This window comes from Ornithorhynchus anatinus, chromosome X1, assembly GCF_004115215.2.
Source record: "Ornithorhynchus anatinus isolate Pmale09 chromosome X1, mOrnAna1.pri.v4, whole genome shotgun sequence".
NCBI classification, from domain to species: domain Eukaryota; kingdom Metazoa; phylum Chordata; class Mammalia; order Monotremata; family Ornithorhynchidae; genus Ornithorhynchus; species Ornithorhynchus anatinus.
Genome location: NC_041749.1, coordinates 108,874,818 through 108,890,211, shown reverse-complemented (window position 1 = coordinate 108,890,211; position 15,394 = coordinate 108,874,818). Strand labels below are relative to the sequence as shown.

The following is a 15,394-nucleotide window of genomic DNA, read 5'->3' as shown; positions in this document are numbered from 1 at the left end:
TGCCCTCAAATCTGCCCTCTCCACCAATCTCCACTCACTGGCCCCCAACCCCTTCATCGCTATGGCACCACCAACTCCCAGTCCCAGATCAACACCAGTCTGCTGCTTCCTCCACTCCTGTGCCCTGGCAGCTGAACGCAAGCTAGCGGAAATTCGGGCAGCGGGCTGATTTCTGCCATTACAAATTTACTCTGCCCTGCTCTCTGTTGTTTTCCGCTTGACGACTCTCCTCTTCCTGACTCCCGCCCCCCAACAACCCCCACCAACTCTTCCAAGGCTTCAACTTTCTCCTGATGCCCCCACTCTCCAACCCCAACTCTCCCTACCTCATGACCTTGCTATTTCACTGGCAAAATCAAAACCATCAGGCGTGAACTCCTCAAAGTCTCCCCAGTGGCTCCTCAAGAGGTCACCTGCCTGTTCTCTAAATCCACCCCCTCTACCTGCACCTCTGACCCTATCCCTTCCCATCCTCCTCCCTTTCCTCACTACTACTCTCAACCTCTTGCTCTCTAATGGCTCCTTGTCTCCTGTCTTCAAACACGCTCCTGCTTCCCCCTCACTAAAAATGCCCTCTCTATCCCATGGCCTGTTTCAGCTATTGCTCTTTCTCCCTTGTCTCCATCTTTTCCAAACGCCTAAAAGAGGTTGAGTTTTCTCTCCTCCAACTCTCTTCTTGACTCCTAACAGTTAGTTCGGGTTTCAGCCCCCTTCACTCCCTCCGAGACCGCATTTTCTACTGTCACCAATAGCCTCTTTACATCCAGATCTAAAGGACTCTACACCATCCGGAGCCTCCTTGACCTCTCGGCTGCTTTTGACACCGTGCCTCACTCCCTCCTCCCTGGAACAGTATTGGACTTCAGTTTTACTGCTGTGGTTTTTACCTTGTTCTCCTACTATCTCTCTGATTAATCCTCAGTTGCGCTCACTAGCTCCTTGTCTGCTACTCATCCTCTTACTGTGGACTTTCTGCAAGTCTACAAGCCTTCCCCAATTAATTTCCTGCACCCGAGTCACCTAGCCCTCCAGCCATCTCTAGCACTCACCTACTCATATAGTAATAATAATAACGATGGTATTTAAGTGCTTACCACGTGACAAGCACCTTTCTAAGCGCTGGGGTAGATACAAGGTAATCAGGTTGTCCCACGTGGGGCTCACAGTCTTAATTCCCATTTTACAGATGGGGTAACTGAGGCACAGAGAAGTTAAGTGACTTGCCCAAAGTCACAGAGCTGACAAGAGGCGGAGCTGGGATTAGAACCCACGACCTCTGACTCCCAAGCCCGTGCTCTTTCTACTCAGCACTTGTGCGCATACATTTATTCAACTTATCAATTTTATTCAATTTATCTATCAATGCTTTCAAGCGCTTAGTTCAGTGAGTGCTCAAGTACTCGATATATACCACTGATTGACTGATTTGATTTGATGTCTGTCACCCCCATTAGAGTGAAAGCTTCTTGCGGGCAGGAACCGGCTCACTTCTGTTTTGTTTTTCCCCAAGTGCATTGGACCCAGTGGGTGCTCAATAAATAGAGAAGCGGATGGCCTAGTGGATAGAGCCCGGGCCCGGGAGTCAGAAGAACCTGGGGACTAATCCCAGCACTCCTATTTGCTGTGTGATGTTGGGCAAGTCACTTCACTTCTCTGGGCCTCAGTTACCTCATCCGTAAAATGGGGATTAAGACTGTGAGCCCCATGTGGGACAGGGACTGTGTCCAATCCGACTAGCTTCTATCGACTCCAGCGCTTAGAACAGTGCTTCACACACAGTAAGCACTAATAAATACCAACATCATCATCATCGTAATTCCCAGATATATGTTTACATTGATTTAGGTTGGGCTGTTTTGTTTTCCTTTTTGCCTTCTGACCTCCTTGATGACAGAGATCATGTCTATTCTCTGACAGTGACCCCAAGGTTCTATGCCACCTGGAGAGACTCAGCTGATGACAATGGAATCTCCCTTCGAGAATGACGGATGAACCTCGGGCCGGGGACTTGGGGCTCAAGAACCTGAAGGAAGGCACTGTGTGAAGGTGGGCTGCATGGTGCCCCTGGCATTCTCCCGTCCCCGCCAGTTGAGTTGGATGCGCTTGGATTTTCTCCCTTTATTTACCCCTCCCTCAGCCTCAGAGCACTTATGTCCATATCCGGAATTTATTTATTTACATTAATGTGTGACTCCCCATCTAGACTGTAAACTCTGTATGGGTATGAAACTTAGCTATCAACTCTGCTATACTGTAATAATAATAGTAATAATAAAAATTGTGGTATATGTTAAGTGCTTACAATGCACCACACGGTGTATTAAGCACTGGGGTGGATACAAGCAAATTGGGTTGGACGTAGTCCCTGTCCCACATGGGGTTCACATTCTTAATCTCTATTTTATAGTTGAGGCAACTGGGGCCCAGGGAAGTGAAGTGATTTGCTCAAGGTTAAAGAGCAGACAAATGGAGGAGCCCAGGATTAGAACCCAGGTCCTTTTGACTCCCAGGCCCATACTCTATCCCCTAGGCCACACTGCTTCTTGTGCTTTCCCGAGCTCTCCCAAGTGCTTAGTACAGTGTTCTGCACTCAGGAAGTGCTCAATAATATTATCAATAATGTTCCTACTGGCGCACGGAGCGCCAGCCAGCAAGTATACGCTCAATGACTCACTAGCTGTGCCTCCTCACTTACCCCTTGTGGATCACCTCGAACTTGATGCCCTTAGTCTGGACCGCCCTTTTGAAGCCCCGGTGCCCGCGGTTGATGAACAGCTTGAACTGCTCCTTGAATTCTGCCGAGAGAATTGGGGGAGGGGTCATTCCAGAGTGGAGGAAACCTCCGCCGCTGCCCCTCACTGGCCACCCTGTCCCAGTTCCCCACTCTGGTTCCCAACTCACCTGGGGAGTCTGTGTTTTTGATCACGTTGGTCTTGTCTTTCTGAGCCTCTTCCTACATATAAATATATATATGTCCAAGACCCAATAGGAGTGATAAAACGGTCATCCCCCTTCTCCCCCACGCTGAGCGGTCTGCCCCTGAATGCCCCTCCAATCAGACTGTGGTGATCCAGTGCTCTGCCCCGAGAAGCCTGACCCTCCAATCTCCCCCGAATCTCAGCCTCCCCTAAATTTCCCCCAGCCTCCACTTACCGCATTGGGGTAGGGGAAGTCAAAGCGCACAAAAGCATCCAGGTCACTAGGGGACACTCCTGAAAAGGATCACGGGCAGCCATCTTTACCACTTGGTTTATGGGAGTTCAGCCAGAGGGGGAAAGGGAAAGGAGATGGCCTTCCCAGCCCTTCCCTCAGCAGCAATGAAGCCTGTACTGGCCCCCCAGCCCCTCTTCTGCCCAGCCAGTTCCCATTCTCAGGACCTTGGTCCAGCCAGGGTTGATCTGAGAACTGAACCAAGGGAGAGCCTAGGACCCCCCCTCCTCCCCTTTTGTGTGTGTCTGTAGGTGTGGGTGGGGGGAAACAGGTTGGAACAGGACCAGAGGGCAAGACAGAAGGAAAAAAGGCCACATTTCATGAGAGCAGGGTGAAATGGCAGTGCCCTGTGGGGGTCCTGCAGGTGTGGGAATGCAAAGGGTGCCAAGATGAAGCCAAGAAGGGCCCAGGCAGCCTGGCCTAGTGGCAAGAGCACAGGCTTGGGAGTCAGAGGATGGGGGTTCTAATCCTGGCTCTGCCACTTGTCTGCTGTGTGACCTTGGGCAAGTCACTTAACTTCTCTAGGCCTCAGTTACCTCATCTGTAAAATGGGGATTAAGACTGTGAGGTCCACGTGGGACAGGGACTGTGTACCAACTTGTACCAACCCCAGCACTTAGAACAGTGCTTGACACATAGTAAGTGCTTAACAAATATCATAATTACTATTGGATCCTTTCTCTTACCTGAAGGAGCAGGAAGGTTGATGCCCTTCACAATGTAAAGCACCATATCATTGCTGTTGAGTTCAGGGAAGATCCTACAAGAAGAGGAGCCAAGGATGATGAGGGAGGAGGAGGAGGGGGAGGGTAAGGGTGGAGTGTGGAAGAGCCTGCTTTCAGCTCCTGGGGCCCAGAGCAGCAGCCTCCACCAGGTGGGGAAGCAGAGACTCCCCCCAGTTCAAACCCCTCCCCCTAAAGTGCAGGCAAAGTCCCATAAAGTACATGACTTTCCCTCCCTCCTGGGGCCTGGAGAAGAGAGAGTGGACTGGGCAAGAGAGGGAAGTGAGTCAGGGGGACAGGGAGAGGAACTGGGAGGGAAATGGGAGGCTCACTTGACTATATTGAAGGTCCTCTGCTCGTAGTGGTACTTGGGCAGCGGGAAACCCTTGGCATGGGCCTGCTTCAGGATCTCCATGTTCTTCCTGCAGTCCTCAGCCATCTTCTCAAATCTGGATGGAGAGGGACGAGGTCAGATGGATCAGAAACCTCTCCTCGGTCTCGACCTGGGGTTACTCCAGCCTTCTGCTGTGGCCAGGGTAGGCTCCCCCTCTGCTTTCACTAGAGCCCTGAGGGTCCTCCAAGTGAAAGGAGAAGTAGCATAGTGTAGTGGATAGAGCACGGGCCTGGGAGTCAGAAGGCCATGGGTTCTAATCCCGGCTCCGCCACTTGTCTGATGGGTGACCTTGGGCAAGTCACTTCACTGGGCCTCAGTTCTCTCATCTGTAAATCGGGGATTGAGACTGTGAGCCCCACATGGGACAGGGACTGTGTCCAACACAATCTGCTTGTATCCACTCCAGCGCTCAGTACAGTGTCTGGAACATAGTAAGCACTTAATAAATACCATTAAAATCATTGAAAAGGCCTTCTTAGGACTGTGGCTAAGGGCAGGCTTGAGACGACCTCTGGTGTAGGTTCTACTACTGCAGAGCAGTCCAGAGTGGAAAACAATGCCATTCCTATGGAAACCAGGATGGGGAAGGGGTGGGAGGGTAGAGCACAGGCTTGGGAGTCAGAGGTCGTAGGTTCTAATCCCGGCTCCGCCACTCATCAGCTGCGTGACATTGGGCAAGTCACTTAACTTCTCTGTGCCTCAGTTCCCTCATCTGTAAAATGGGGATTAAGACTGTGAGCCCCACAGGGGACAACCTGATAACCTTGTATCTACCCCAGCACTTAGAACAGTGCTTGACATATAATAAGGGCATAACAAATACCATTATTATTATTATGTAACACCACCAGAGGAGAAGTGAGGAGTTTGGAGGCTGAAGGGGAAGAACATCGGTAACTTACTTGCTGGTTTCAGTGACATTCCCCAGGTGAGTGAATTGGTTGGAGTAACTGAGGCACATCTGGGTAGAGAGAGATAACGAGAAAATGAGTCATCTGGGAGAGCCCGCGCCACCCGCCCCCCCCCAACCCCAACCAAGGATGTCACCGCCGTCGCTGCTGCCGTGACCATATGGGTGGAATTCCACGAACCCTGGCCTTTCCCCAACCCGGTTTCCCCGGCTCCTCGAACCTCGTGCTGCTGCTTCATCAGCTTGGTCAACTCAGCGTACTGCCCGGTGGCCTCGGGGGGCATGCTAGCGCCACGTCGCTGGGGCAGCATGAAGTCCTCTTTGTTGACGGGTGCTGGTGGTACCTGAAAAGCCCAGGGGCACCGTGAGTGCTCTGGAGGGCTCGGTCTCCGTCTCAGCCATATTTACTGGGTGCCTACTGGGGGCACAGCACCATCCTTGGTGCTTGGGCAACAAACAGAAGTGATAAAAAGTCCTGACCCCTCTTCTCCAAGAGGTTTTTGTCAAAGAGGGGAAATGGAAGAAATAAGTTAACCAAGAATTAAGAGTGACAAGAATTAATGGATAAAGTTAAGTGAGAAACTATTTATTATCCTGTTTATTATTATAATACACTACTCCCTTTTATTCTATTTTCTCACTTAACACAAACAGATAAGCAAATGAATGCAGAGGTGGCTGACGGGATGACATGACCAGGAAAGGGCGGGGGGAAGGGGGCAGGGGAGAGAAATTGGGGAAGACTTCCCAGAGGAGGCGATTTTTAAGGAAGCTTAGAAAAAGGGGAGAGATGTGGTTCGGTAAAGCTGCAGGCGAGTGGTTCCATGCAGGGGAGAAGGCGTATGAGCAATTAGTTGGAGGTGAGAGAGTTAAAGAGCAAGGAACGGTTAGTAGGTTTGCTTGGGAGAAGTGAAAAGCAGAAGCTGGAGTGGAGCGGGAGAGGGGAGAGCCTGGGTCAGGAGTTTGTGTTTTACACGAGGAACGAAGATTTCTGAGGCAGGGAATGTTGCCCTCTGATCGGCATTTTTTTCAAAAGATGGCACGTGCAACTGGAGGTGAAAGAGACTGAAGAGGGTAGAGACTCCACGGAGGGAGACTAGAAGGAAGGCTGTAATTAGTCGTCCAACTGGGAGGTGATGAGAACGTGTCCCAAGGTGGTGGGTGTAAGGGTGTCCAGGGCAGGACAGGGCAGATCCCCGGAATACTAGAGAGAAAGAACAGGAAATGCCTGAATGTGGGAAGTAAATCAGAGAGATGAGTCCAAGCTGACACCGGGTTTGCCTTGCTGGCAGGGTGGGGCGGACAGTCATGGGCCAGTTAGGAAGAGGAGACGGTTTAAGAAGGGAAGATGAGGAATTCGCTTTGGGCCCTATCACGTTTCAGGGGCCAGCAGGCTACCAGATGGTGACATTCCTGCGGCAGGAGGAAATCTGAGATGGTAGACCAGGTGAGAGATCGGGGCCGGAGAGGTGGATTGCAGAGTGAAAAGTGAGACGAGGGGACGCCGAGCTGGAATCCTGTAGCACACCCACAGTTAGAAGCCGACTAAAGGAAGAAGCAAAGGGGACTGAGAAGGAGTGGTTGGAGAGGTAGGGTGAAAACCAGGAGGGTCCTGGATCAGATCGGGCCAGACCTGCCGAGTTTCTAGGAGGAGAGCGCGGTGAGTAGTGTCAAGAGCAGGAGGCAGGTCAAGGAGAGGCAGCATGGTTTAGTGGATAGAGCACAGGCCCGGGAGTCAGAAAGACCTGGGTTCTAATCCCGGCTCTGCCACGTGTCTGCTGTGTGACCTTGGGCAAGTCACTTCACTTCTCTGGGCCTCAGTTATCCCATCTGAAAAATGGGGATTAAGAGAGTGAGCCCCATGTGGGACAGGGACTGTGTCCAACCTGATTAACCTGTATCTACTTCAGCGCTTAGAGCAGTGTTTGGCACATAGTAAGCGCTCACAAGTACCATCACTATTATTATTATTATTATTAATGAGAAGCAGAAGGGAGGAGGTGGGCTGATTTCCCTGGCCTGAGGCCCAGAGCATCTTCAATCAATCAATGGTATCGACTGAGCGCTCACTGTGTGCGGAGCACTGGACTAAGTCATGCTTACGTCCTGCCCCGAGGGGGCGGGGTCCCGCCAACCTGCCCTTTACCTTGGTGATGTCCACAGGCAGCCCATTGTGGGAAGCCTCCAGCATGGGCTCCAGCCCCTTGGCCTGGCGCAGGAACATCTTGGCTCCTTCCATGTCGTTCTTCTGCTTGGCCCGCAGAGCCGCTTGCATCAGTTGCTTCTTTCGCCCCTCCAGGAACTCCAGCTGCTGCTGGGCTGCAAAAGAGGAAAGAGGGCCCGTGGGCGCCGCCCAACCCATCACACAGGACACGGGTGCGCCTGACCAAGTCGGGGACCGAACGTACCTTTGGTGGAGCCTTTGGGGGCCGCTTTACCGGCTGGAGCAGTTGTTACCAGAGGTGCCCGCAGGGCTGGCGGTTTGGGCTGTGCAGAGGGAGCTGGGCGAGGACTGGGCTGGTATCGAGAGGATGGGAAACGGTGTTAGTGCCACCCTCCCTCAGCAACCCTGTACCTCTGGCAAGCATGACCAAGCGGCCACCCCATAAGCACTGAGTGCTAACCCCAACCGGTGTCGGGGGGCAGCAGCTGTGCTGCCTGCTTTGGAAGAGCAGAGTCCCCCGAGGGGGGATGCTGTCCCGCCCCCACCTCCCGGCTTTGCTCCCTCCCCCTGCAACCCTCGCACCTTCCTCGTCTCCTCCTCGTCATCGCCGTCTTCCTGATTGGCTAGCCGCATGGCGGTCTCCAGCACACCCACGAGGCTTTGCTCTGCAGGGGCAGAGGCCTCCAGGCCTTGGATCGGGGGAAAGCCTATTCCCCCCCCACAAAGGGGGCAAGGAAACTGAGTCAGAAGGCGGTTCCCCGTGGATCAGGACGGCAGACTCATAGGCCCTGTCTCGGCTTCCGTCAATCGAGGGAGAATTCTGCACTTCGCAAAGCAGCCATCTTCACAGCTCCCCCCGCCCCACGCACAACCGCACGCGTGAAGCTCCGCTTTCCTAAAGAGGGAAAGCGAGGCCCAGAAAGGCACAGGGACCTCTCTCAATTCCGCCCCGACATCCCCGTTTGGGAGGAGAGGCCAAGCACACCAGCTCGCTTTCCTTCCCACCTCAGCCGTCAGAGCAACAAACGGAACCCAGGTGTCCTACCTCCTAACTCTAGACACTCATGAGCTTCGGGCAGTTCCTGAGAGAGCCCAAAGGACACTGGAGGGCAGGAAGTCTGTCCCATCCGGGACTCTCCAATAATGGGGGGAAGTGAGGGGGTTGGGGGGGAGAGGGTGTCCCACCACCCTAGGCCCACCCTTACTGGTCAAATACCTGGGGGCACTGGCAGTTCTGTTACATCCACAGTTTTTCCAGCCTTGAGGGCTCGAATGGCATCCTGGTATTGCTGCAAGAGAAAGCCCACATCAGCCCCCGTCTGTGCCCGACCTCGGCTGCTCCGATTCGGCACACTTCTCTCCAGCACCACTTTCGCTGTCCGTCGCCTCCTCACCTTGACGATCCGTTCATGCATGCGGGCCTTCCGCTCGTCTCCTTTGCTCTTGGCCTGCACCGCAGCCATTCGGTAGCGGTCCATGCGCTGCTGTAAGGCCTCCAGCCGATTCTTCGGCGGTGGGGGCATCTCTGGAAAAAAGGTCGAAGGGGTGAGGAGCTGGCAGCCTGCAGGAAGTTGGGAGTTCGAGCCAAGGAGGGGGAATCCCCGTTCCCTCCCTCCTGCCTGCATCCGACTCACTCCCAGTGGCCCCCATTAAGCCTCTGTGCCCTTACCGGGTGTGGAGGGGGAGATAGCGCTGACCCCAGCGTTGGGTGTTGGGGCTAGAGAAGTTGGCTGAGGCCCTGGCGATGGCAGGTCCATGGGCATCTGGTCTGCAAACCAAGGAGACAGAGGTTCAGGGGGACGGTCGTTCAGAAACCCACCCACTTTCCTTCCCTTCTGAACCCCACCATTACCCACCCTCACCCTCCCAGGTCACGGCCCTTAGAGTTTGTGGCCTGATACCTCAACTCCCTACCAGCCTCCCTGTCGCCCTTCTCAGTTCCTCTGAGCCCTTGTGTCTCCCCCACCTAAAGTGGAAGCTCCTTGGGGGCAGAGAACAGATCTCCTCTGAATTCTGTACTGCCTGAGCGCTTCAAACAGTGCTCTGCACCAAGTGGGGGCTCATTAAATACTACTACTAATTGTGGTATTTGTTAAACGCTTACTACGTGCCAGGCACTGTACTAAGCGCTGGGGTGGATACAAGTAAATCAGGTTGGGCACAGTGCCTGTCCCACGTGGGGCTCATGGTCTCAATCCCCATTTTCCAGATAAGGTAACTGAGGCACAGAGCAGAGAAGTGACTTGCTCCAGGTTACAGAGCAGACATGTGGCAGAGCCGGGGTTAGAACCCATGACCTTCTGACTCCCAGGCCCCTGCTCTATCCATTCCACCATGCTGCTCCTACTTAGGGGCAACTTTTCCCTCCTCACCAGGTGGTGGGGGCAGGTGGGCTAAATCCACAGCTTCACCCTTGCTCAGGGCATCCAGGACAGCATCAAAGCTCTAGGATAAGGAGCAGAAAAGGTAAGCGTGGCTGGCTGAGGAGGGGGCCTAACCAAGGAGTGTGTGGGTCCCTTTAGAGCCCAAGAGTCCGAGCTGCATCAGGCTCAGTCCAGGTGGGGTGGCCCGTGCGGCTCCCATATTGGGCTTCTAAGGCCAGGAGAGACGGTGACCTCCGTGCAAGTTTCCGTGTCAGGCTAGCTTGCCGAGGGGCAGGGGTGGGGGACGGCAGAGAGAGAGAGAGAGACACCTGGCCCATCGGAACACAGCTAAGCAGAGAAGAGACTCCAAGAGTCCTGTCTCCTAGCTTGGCCTTTTCTGCACCAGACTCATTACCCGCCCTTGAGACTCCGATTACCCGACCCAGACCCCTCTCCTTCCCCATTACCAGCCCCCAGATGGTAACGAGCTATACGTGTAAACCTTTGCCACGCGGTAATACTTGGTGGCCATCTCGTTGTCTCCCTGCTGCTTGGACTGGAGCGCGGCCAGTTTGTACTCCCGCTGCCGATGCTGCAGCAGAGCCAGGGTGCTGGAGCTCCTCAGACCTGGGTCCGGGGCACAGATAATGGGGAGAATGGCTAGGAATGGCATCAGGCCCTAGGGGTTACACTGTCAGCCGCTGGGAAGCTTTGGCTCTGGCCTGGTGAAGAGCACAGGAGGAGAGAAGCACAACTGGGAATGGATTGGGTGTCTAAGGTCACCTTTCCTCCAAAGGGCCTTCCCCGATTAAGTCCTCTTTTCCCTGGCTCCCTCTCCCTTCTGCATCATCTACACACTTGGATCTGAGCCCGCTCCCGTCTGCGTCACTGACTTGCTCCCTTTATTCATCCCCCCTCCTAGCCCCATGTATATATCTGTACTTTATTCGTTTATATTATATCTGTCTCCCTTCTAGACCGTAAGCTCGTTGAGGGCAGGGAATGTATCTGCTTATTGTTATAGTGTACTCTCCCAAGTGCTTAGTACAGTGAGCCCGTTGCTCTGTTGACGAATTGTACTTTCCAAGAACTTAGTACAGTGCTCTGCACACAGTAAGCGCTCAATAAATACGATTGAATGAATACAGTGCTCTGCACACAGTAAGTGCTCAATAAATACGACTGAATGAATGAAACCTTTGGACATTTAGTATCCGCTCCACAGCACTTACGTACAGATCCATAATTTATTTACGTCTGTCGTCCCTTCTAGACTGCAAGTTTCTTGTCGGCAGGGAACATGTCTACCAACTTCGTTGTACTGTACTCTCCCAAGCGCTTAGTCCAGGGTTCTGCACACAGTAAGCGCTCAATCAATACCACTGATCGACTGACGGGGATTGGAGAGATAATCTGGTGGGGGGGAGAACAGAAGGTAGGCTCAGTCTGCTCTTGAGACAAGTGTGGCGAGTGGGTAGAGGGTGTCCCCTGACAGGGCTCTCAGTGAGAGGGAGACCTTGCTTCTGCTTCTCAGCTGCTGGTTCTCCCCTTGCCAGAAGTGACCCACACCAAGCTTACCAGAACCCTCAGGTGATGTCACAAGGCTCTCCTCAGCCTCCTCAGGGACCCGGCCGGGGGTAGCAGGCAGCGACATCGGTTTGGGCAGTGCAAGGGGTGGGGCTGCAGGTGGGGCCGGGGGAGGCTGTGAGGAAGGCTGGGGGGTGTTGGTGCTCTGCGCGGGGGACGGTGGGGCCTCCGGGGAAGCAGGGCCAGCCACAGGGAGCACCCCACTCTTCCCCACAGCCACTGGGGGTGGGATGTCTTCCTCGTTGATACTCCGCCCCTTTCTCACTGAAGCCAGTTGGTTCTCTAATGTCTGGGAAGACAGGGATCCCAGCTCAGTTTTGGGTGGCCCCAACCAGGGACTCCCTGATAGGCCAGTGTCCTCCTCACCATCTCACCTTGAGGCCTCGCTCATAGCGCCGGAGCTTGGCTCCGTCCCCGGTCTCCTTGGCATTGGCGATGGCCGTCTGGTACATGGCAAGCCTCTCGGTCAGAGTGGTCTCCAGGCTGCTGGGGCTGGTCTGGGGCTGCGGAGGACCCAGGGACAGGAAGAGGAGCTGGACCCCTAGACCCCTGGTCATTTGAGGGCCACCCCCTTCCCAACTTTCATCCAGCCGCTGGATCAGGTCCAGATCATACTCTCCTTACAGCTCTTTTTTAAGGCTCCACAAAACATGGCTCAGATTCAGTTGGGCAGGCAGAGAGAAAATCAGGAAACCGGAAAATGTTTGATCCTTACGGGACTTTATGCGGGGGGGAGGGCAGGGAATGATCACACGTACAGGTGGGGTTCACGACCCTAACACATTGAGGGAAGCTCATACAGGTACTCACTCACCTTGGCGGGGGGGACAGCAGCAGCCGAGGAATCCTCCTCCTCCCCTGCTCCGAGAACCTCATCAAGTTCCGCCTACAGGACATAGCGAGATGAGGGACAGTGAGGCTTGGTTAATGCCCACCAGTCACTTTGGACTGTCACCCAACCCAAAGCCCCCAGAACCAGCAACAGAAGTTGCAGGAAATGCGGGAAATAGTCATCTCCTGAAGGAAGGTTTGGGGGTGCGCACACCAAAGGCTGTGGGGACAGGAGTGGGCTAGGATCCAGACATCCTGGTTCCCCACTGAGCTCCTGGGTTTGGTTTTTTTCTATATGGCATTTCTTAAGTGCTTAGTATGAGCCAGACACTGTACTAAGCACTGGGGCAGATACAAGTTAATCATGTTGGACAAAGTCCCTGCCCCACTTGGGGCTTACAGTCTTAATCCCCATTTTACAGATGAGGGAACTGAGGTCCAGGGAAGTGAAACGACCTGCCCAAGGTCACACAGCATACAAGTGGCTCAGCTGGGATTAGAACCCAGATCCTTCTTCCTCCCAGGCCCACATTCTTCCACCAGGCCACGCTGCTTCCCTATTAAATCCCACAGGGATAGTGGGCAAATTGTTTATTGTTCTTTTCCTCCCCACCACACACCAAAGACTCCCTCAGCAGCAGAAAAAAAAAGATGACCTGTGGAAGTTGGAGCTTGATTCGGCAGAGTGAGGACCAAATGAGTCCAGGGGGATAGGTGACAGCTCCTTGGACTTGCTCAATCGATCAATCAATGGTATTTACTGAGCACTTACTGTGGGCAGAGCACTGTCCGAAGCACTTGCTCCCATCCCAGACCCTCTTACCAACAAATCATCATCCTCCTCCAGATCCTCTTCATCCTCCTCCCCATCCTCTTCATCCAAGTCCTTCATACACAGATTGGCCATCTTCTCGATGGCCTCCATGGGCAGAGGGGCTGAAACCCAAGAGACCCCCAACCTCTGGAGATGAAAGCTCTAACTCTGGGTGATGCAACCGCCTCCCACTTCCCTGCCCAATTCAGCCCTCCCACTTAGCTTTGAGATTTTCATTTGTTTTCCAGGCTTGCGGGGCCAGTGGAATGACAGGGGAGATATAGATGGAGAGGGAGGGGGCTAAGGGGAATGGGCAAGTCAGCGGTTGCTCCTCCTCCTCAGATGACTCCCAAGAGGCAGTAGAGAAGTCTGGGTGTCACCTGTTCCTTACCTTTGCCTTTGACCTTCTCCCGAGAAGGTGGCTGAGCTCCAACCAAAGCCATAAACTCTGCTTCAAGGTCAGCATCATTATCTCCATCCTCGGGAAGCATCATTCCGTCGGGAGAGATGTCCATCAACAGGCCCATCTGAGGGGGCAAGAGGGATAAAGAGAAAGGTGCAGCCTCAATTCCAAGTCACTCGATGGAGGATAGATTTCCAAAGGCCCCTCTGCACCTTGGGAGGCTGCAGCTCCCATTTCCCCAGCACAATTTCCATGCCTTTAAATTCTTTGCATTAGACTGTACACTCCTTGAGGACAAGGATCTTGTCCACTAATTCTATTATAGTATTGGAAGAGATAGTCAATCGTATTCACTGAATGCAGAGCACTGTAGTAAGTGCTTGGGAGAGTACAATATAACAACACATTCCCTGGCCACAGTGAGTCGCCAGTCTGGAGTTCAATAAGGTGCTCTACAAATACTGCTGATTGATTGATTGATTGATTGATTGAATAATTTTGCCAATGATGGCATGATTTAGCAATCCATGCCATAACATTATTTTTGTGCTGTTTTCATCTTTTTTTTTCCTGAGGATTCCTCCCCTAGGGAAGCCCGGGTGCCTAAATCTTTCTCCCCATTTTACGGAGGGACAAACTGAGGCACTGAGAAGACCCTCTCTCCCCCCTCATCACCCCAACACACACACACACACACACACACACACAGTGACAGGGAAGCTTCGATTCCAACACAACCTAGATTTCACTCCACCTGCCGGGGCCTGGATTATGAGTCTGGCAACCTGATCCCCTCGGCTGCGCGGATCAAACCGACAATCAATTGAAAGCTATGAAGAAACACTGAGGTCGGAGACCCAAAACTCAAAGGTGGCACTGGCTTTACCCAAAGAGGAAACAAAAACTGTTGTGACATTACAGCGCTGTGGGTGCCTTCATTCGATCGTATTTATTGAGGGCCTACTGTGTGCGGAGCGCTGGGAAGTACAATTCAGCAGTAAAGAGAGACGATCCCTGCCCACACCGGGCTTACGGTCTGCAAGGGGCTGGATGGGACCCGGCCAAGACCCTCGGCCGAGGTCCAGTTTGGGGTTTTTGTTTTTTTCAGAGGAGTTGTTTCGATGGGGCGATCTCTCCTGGTCTCCAGAGAGGCTCTGGAAAGGTCCTGCAGCAAGAGAAGCCCCTCCCAGTGGGCCGTGCCCAGCTCCCCGGGCTGTTCCTCACCTTGATGGAGGAAGATAAGCACACAGGGAGTCGGACGGGCCACCGCCAGTGGGAAATACAGGCCCAACCACCTGCCGGAGCCAAGATTCAACGTCGGGGGCCCCGGGCCCGCCCAGAAGCGATAGAGCCTTTCTCGCCCTAGTACACAGGCCCGGCCTCCCGACTTCTTTCCCGGGACCCGGGCTCGTCCGACTGGGGCGGGGGAGGCCTCGAGGAGGGGCATCGCTCGCCCTCGAGTCACACGGTGGAGGAGGGGGAGGGACGGCGTCAGTCCTGCCCCTTAGCTTCCCACCCTCTGCCCCCCGCCGGGGCGCAAGCTACAGGTGTCTGCGCGCAGGGTAGCGGGGCGGGGGCCGTCAAGGGAAGCCACTTGCGGAAGGAGGCAAAGTCCTCCACTGAAGGCAAAAACCGGAACGGCGGCGAGGGCGGAGGGGCTCACCTGTTTGGCTACAGCCGCGCCGCGTCCCGGGGGGGCCGGGGGAGTCTTCTTCTTGTGCATCTTGGCCGGCGGATGGGGGGCGGGGGACGACGGACGGGGACCATGAGCCCCGCGCCGGGTCGGGCCGGCGCTCAGGCCGAGGGGCTGCTGGGGCCAGCTCGCCTCAGCGGCCCCGCCCTGCCCAGCTTCTGGCTACGGCTGCCTTCGCTCACCGCTCCTCCATACTTTACTGGCTCTCCGCTCTCCTCCGCCTCCTCCCGCTCCCCTCCTCTCCCTCGCTCATCTTCGGCCGGCCCCTCCCCTCCCCGGCCCGCCGGCTTGCCGGCTTTCCGG

The 15,394-nt window shown here is 54.3% G+C and overlaps 1 protein-coding gene across 1 annotated transcript in view; it reads right to left on the bottom strand.

Annotated features, from left to right (window-relative positions):
• The window catches only part of CC2D1A (coiled-coil and C2 domain containing 1A), a 21,632-nt gene extending 6,303 nt beyond the window's left edge, over positions 1 to 15,329 (bottom strand). Inside the window, exons 1-21 of the mRNA XM_029050790.2 lie at positions 15,062 to 15,329; positions 13,387 to 13,522; positions 13,005 to 13,117; positions 12,165 to 12,236; positions 11,725 to 11,853; positions 11,342 to 11,639; positions 10,266 to 10,390; positions 9,773 to 9,845; positions 9,070 to 9,168; positions 8,795 to 8,925; positions 8,617 to 8,689; positions 7,983 to 8,107; positions 7,645 to 7,753; positions 7,383 to 7,555; positions 5,458 to 5,580; positions 5,229 to 5,287; positions 4,265 to 4,381; positions 3,897 to 3,970; positions 3,154 to 3,212; positions 2,902 to 2,953; positions 2,696 to 2,795 (exon numbers count right to left, since the gene is read on the bottom strand). Of these exons, the coding sequence (XP_028906623.1) occupies positions 2,696 to 2,795; positions 2,902 to 2,953; positions 3,154 to 3,212; positions 3,897 to 3,970; positions 4,265 to 4,381; positions 5,229 to 5,287; positions 5,458 to 5,580; positions 7,383 to 7,555; positions 7,645 to 7,753; positions 7,983 to 8,107; positions 8,617 to 8,689; positions 8,795 to 8,925; positions 9,070 to 9,168; positions 9,773 to 9,845; positions 10,266 to 10,390; positions 11,342 to 11,639; positions 11,725 to 11,853; positions 12,165 to 12,236; positions 13,005 to 13,117; positions 13,387 to 13,522; positions 15,062 to 15,121 (2,300 nt within the window). The 5' untranslated portion in view covers positions 15,122 to 15,329. The remainder of the gene's footprint in view (positions 1 to 2,695; positions 2,796 to 2,901; positions 2,954 to 3,153; positions 3,213 to 3,896; positions 3,971 to 4,264; positions 4,382 to 5,228; positions 5,288 to 5,457; positions 5,581 to 7,382; positions 7,556 to 7,644; positions 7,754 to 7,982; positions 8,108 to 8,616; positions 8,690 to 8,794; positions 8,926 to 9,069; positions 9,169 to 9,772; positions 9,846 to 10,265; positions 10,391 to 11,341; positions 11,640 to 11,724; positions 11,854 to 12,164; positions 12,237 to 13,004; positions 13,118 to 13,386; positions 13,523 to 15,061) is intronic.
• Positions 15,330 to 15,394: the final 65 nt, after the last annotated feature.